Below are 3,427 nucleotides of genomic sequence, written 5' to 3' on the forward strand. Positions count from 1 at the left end.
TACAAAATTTAAATGTCAGAATTGTCATTTAATGAAAGATACGATCAAATTAATGTTAAGTTGATTAAATACAATCAAAATTCTGTTAAAACCAGTTTATCCTACTTTCACGGTACATGTTTCTATCGCTATTATTGATAAACATTTTTAGAAATAAAAAATATGAAGACTATTATTACAATAAAATTGAGAATTATTCTTTTGTTGATTACTTGACAATCTAGTTTAAAATTTCATAATGTTTAATTTATTTAAACACTATTACATTAAGTTCAAACTCACCATAACTCTAATATTGATTCTATTTAACCTAATCTTAGGATTAGATAGTTAAAGGGTATCTATCTAATCTTAGGATTGTATTTAATATTTAAAATAGTTAAAGGGTATCTATCTAATCTTAGGATTAGTTATTAATACAATTAAAATTTTAACTATTTAACCAAATAATTAATTATTTTAGCTATTGAATCAAATAATTAACTTATTTATCCAACAACATTGTTGTCTAAAAAGAAATCTATATCAAAGAAGCTTTCTTTTTCAAAGCAAATTATTAGCATGTTAATATTCATTGACTTTAGACTGAAATCACACATGAGTGTTGCTTTGGTAAAAAAAAAAATGCAGAGTTGGCTAAGGAAGAGAAAGTAACTCCCAAAGAGGAAGTTAATGAAATTTCAACTGAATTTGTATGTAATAAAAAAATAAAAATAAAAATGTAAAAGCTAATTTAATAGAACAATGTGGTCAATGTTCTAGTGTTTTGATTTTTTCAAGGGAACTCTGCAATTGTTGGTTTACATCATCATCCTTCAGACGATTTCCCAGAAGAAGCTTATGATGCTCAAACTTCATTCCTTCACACTTGAGGGCAGCATTTATACATGCCTTGATACTTCCTGTCATGCAAAAGGAAACACATTATTTGCGTAAAATATTAAAGAAAATTAAGGAGTTCCTGGTTTTTGGATTGGATATGGTAGAACCATCCATCTAATCTAATGAACCTAGCTTAATGTGCACTCGATGCAGTCTCTGCTGTTCCGCTAATTTGGGATCTTAAGAGATGCACATGACTAATTTTTATATGGTTTCTAGCAGGACTTGTTCTTGTTAGAGATGAAAAGAGTTTGTCTTTATTTTGGATTGACAAGAATGCTGGTCACAAACTAGAAAACTCTCATTGAATACTGTTGTGTAAATAGGGTGTACCGATCAGGTTTTTGAATACTTCGGATAATCCCTCCCCCGGAAAGGTCAAACCTTATTCCTTAGTTGTTCAAAGCTCCACTCTTTGTTCATACTAGTAGATATTCTTAAATTATGAAAGGTTGAAATAGTTGCGAGATCTGCATATATGAAAGGTTGAATATGCACATATGGATGATTCCTGTGGATATTTTACTTTTGCATATCAAGGGAGATATAATTGTGAATTTATGATTTTTAACAATCAATACAAGAAAAGATTTCTCTATCTTTCTTCCTAGAAGATTTTGTTTCTCTTCTTGGCATCAAAGCCACCATCATCTCAGAGAACAAACACTAATTCAAATCAATCCAAATCATCTCAACCAGCCACTGTCGCTCCTTCCGAACATAAAAAACATTCTTAAACAAAATATCAACAGTTGTAGACTTTTATAGTGATGCTCAAAACTGACAATACAAAGAATACTTCGCCTTGAATTTAGGATTATTCCTATCCTATTACCTATAAAAGCACCATCCATCATAGTTCATGCCGAAGAATACTTCGCGTTCATGTCTTCTTCACATGTTCCCAAGACTTACTTGGTTGGTGCAATTTTCATATCACCTGCCTAATAAATACCTTCACATCTCAACTAGGGTATTTAAGTTTCAAAGCTTATGTATATTGTTAATATTGAAGAGCTAGCTACTAGTATTTTGTAAAGAACATTGGCAAGAAACTATATTGAACCAAAGTTAGCTGTTTAACTCACCGCTAAGATCCAACAAGTTGAACAAAACTGAGCAATTTCCAATTCTTCTGACCAAGGTAATTGCTGCCCACACTTTCTGATGCTCATCTCTTGAGGCTCTGATGATGCAAAGTTTCGTGATTGGGTTCACATATTTCACTGCAAAATGATATAGTTGTTCAGAAAATGGGAGCTCAAAACTCAAAAGTGATGATTGACACAAGCAAGGCCGAATATACCAACCTTGGAAGGAAATTAGGGATGAAGCTAAACCACACTCCCCAAAGTTCTCAAGAAGACTATCTTTTATTCCTTTTGAGATATTAAATTGGGTAAGTATGATGGGATCATCACCTCCAAAACCCTTATCTGGGTCAAGGAATACCTCCATCACCATATACCTATTCCTGAATCCAACCATGATCCTGCAAGTGATAATTCAGTTTCTGCATCATCATAGAATCAAATAAAAGAATACAAACATGGGTTATTGTGATTAACAATTCTTCACAATAGTATATTGTTCTCAAAACCTAAAGAAGAAATATAACAGAGAATCCTTTTTCGTGAAGAACCGGACCTCTGCCAAGATAGAAATCGTTACCGTGATTTTACGGAAACCCTCCCGGCTCTGGACAAGAACGCAGTTGAAAATAGATGCGAAGCTCTAACACGAAGAGCAGCGTTAACTAGCCGAAGAAGCCAGGCCTCACACCACTGTTGCTGGTACAGAAGAGAAACTCGACGTAGGAGGTGTCCGGTTAAGAAGATTGGATGTCAATTTATTTTAGGGCCCATTCCACAAATATCCATCATTCATTCTCCCAAAATACTTTAAACCTATTAATTACAAAATTTCTCATCTAAATAATTACTTGATTTATAAATATAAAAAATATATAATTAAAATAAAATAACATAAAATACATTATATAAATATTAAAATAAAATATATTACATAAATATTAAATTAAATAATACATATTTTATCTTTACTTAATTTTATAAATATAATACATTACATAAAAAAAATTATAAATACTAAATATTTATATAACTAATTTATAAAATTAAAATAATTATTTTGATTTATTTTTGAATAAATAAAATCAAAATAATTAATGACAAAGCTAAATTCTAATTAAAACAATTAATTAGAATAATTATTGTGATACTTCAAATTTAATTAATTAAGGAAATGGTCAAATTAAAAAAATTAAATTATTTGGGATAAATGTTATACTCATTTTATCTTAAAATAATTTTAGAAAAAAATTAGGAAATTAAAATAAATAATTTATGACCCCAACAAAATATTTATTTAATCCAAAAATATAAAAAAAAATTGCAAAATATTTGTCATATTTATTGTTTAATATTTTGTATATTTTAAAAGATTAAAATTAAAGTCAAAAGAGTGAAAAAAAATCAATTTCAAACAACTCCTTAAGGTTTTAAAATAAAAATGAATTTATAAT

General features: G+C 29.1%; 1 protein-coding gene across 2 annotated transcripts; it reads right to left on the reverse strand.

Annotated features, from left to right (window-relative positions):
- Window positions 1-646: 646 nt before the first annotated feature.
- LOC124936598 (probable ribonuclease P/MRP protein subunit POP5) lies at window positions 647-2,709 on the reverse strand. 2 transcript variants are annotated; one of them, XM_047477111.1, is made up of 4 exons: window positions 2,554-2,709; window positions 2,193-2,374; window positions 1,971-2,108; window positions 647-902 (listed from the first exon to the last, which is right to left on the reverse strand). In XM_047477111.1, the coding sequence occupies exons 2-4, from the start codon at window positions 2,368-2,370 to the stop codon at window positions 751-753; spliced, it is 468 nt and encodes a 155-aa protein (XP_047333067.1). In that variant the 5' UTR covers window positions 2,371-2,374; window positions 2,554-2,709; the 3' UTR covers window positions 647-750. The 2 variants fall into 2 exon arrangements, with proteins under 2 accessions (XP_047333067.1, XP_047333068.1); XM_047477112.1 differs by having other exon boundaries at window positions 2,193-2,395.
- Window positions 2,710-3,427: the final 718 nt, after the last annotated feature.

The sequence above is a fragment of the Impatiens glandulifera genome, chromosome 4, assembly GCF_907164915.1.
Source record: "Impatiens glandulifera chromosome 4, dImpGla2.1, whole genome shotgun sequence".
In the NCBI taxonomy this organism is placed as follows: domain Eukaryota; kingdom Viridiplantae; phylum Streptophyta; class Magnoliopsida; order Ericales; family Balsaminaceae; genus Impatiens; species Impatiens glandulifera.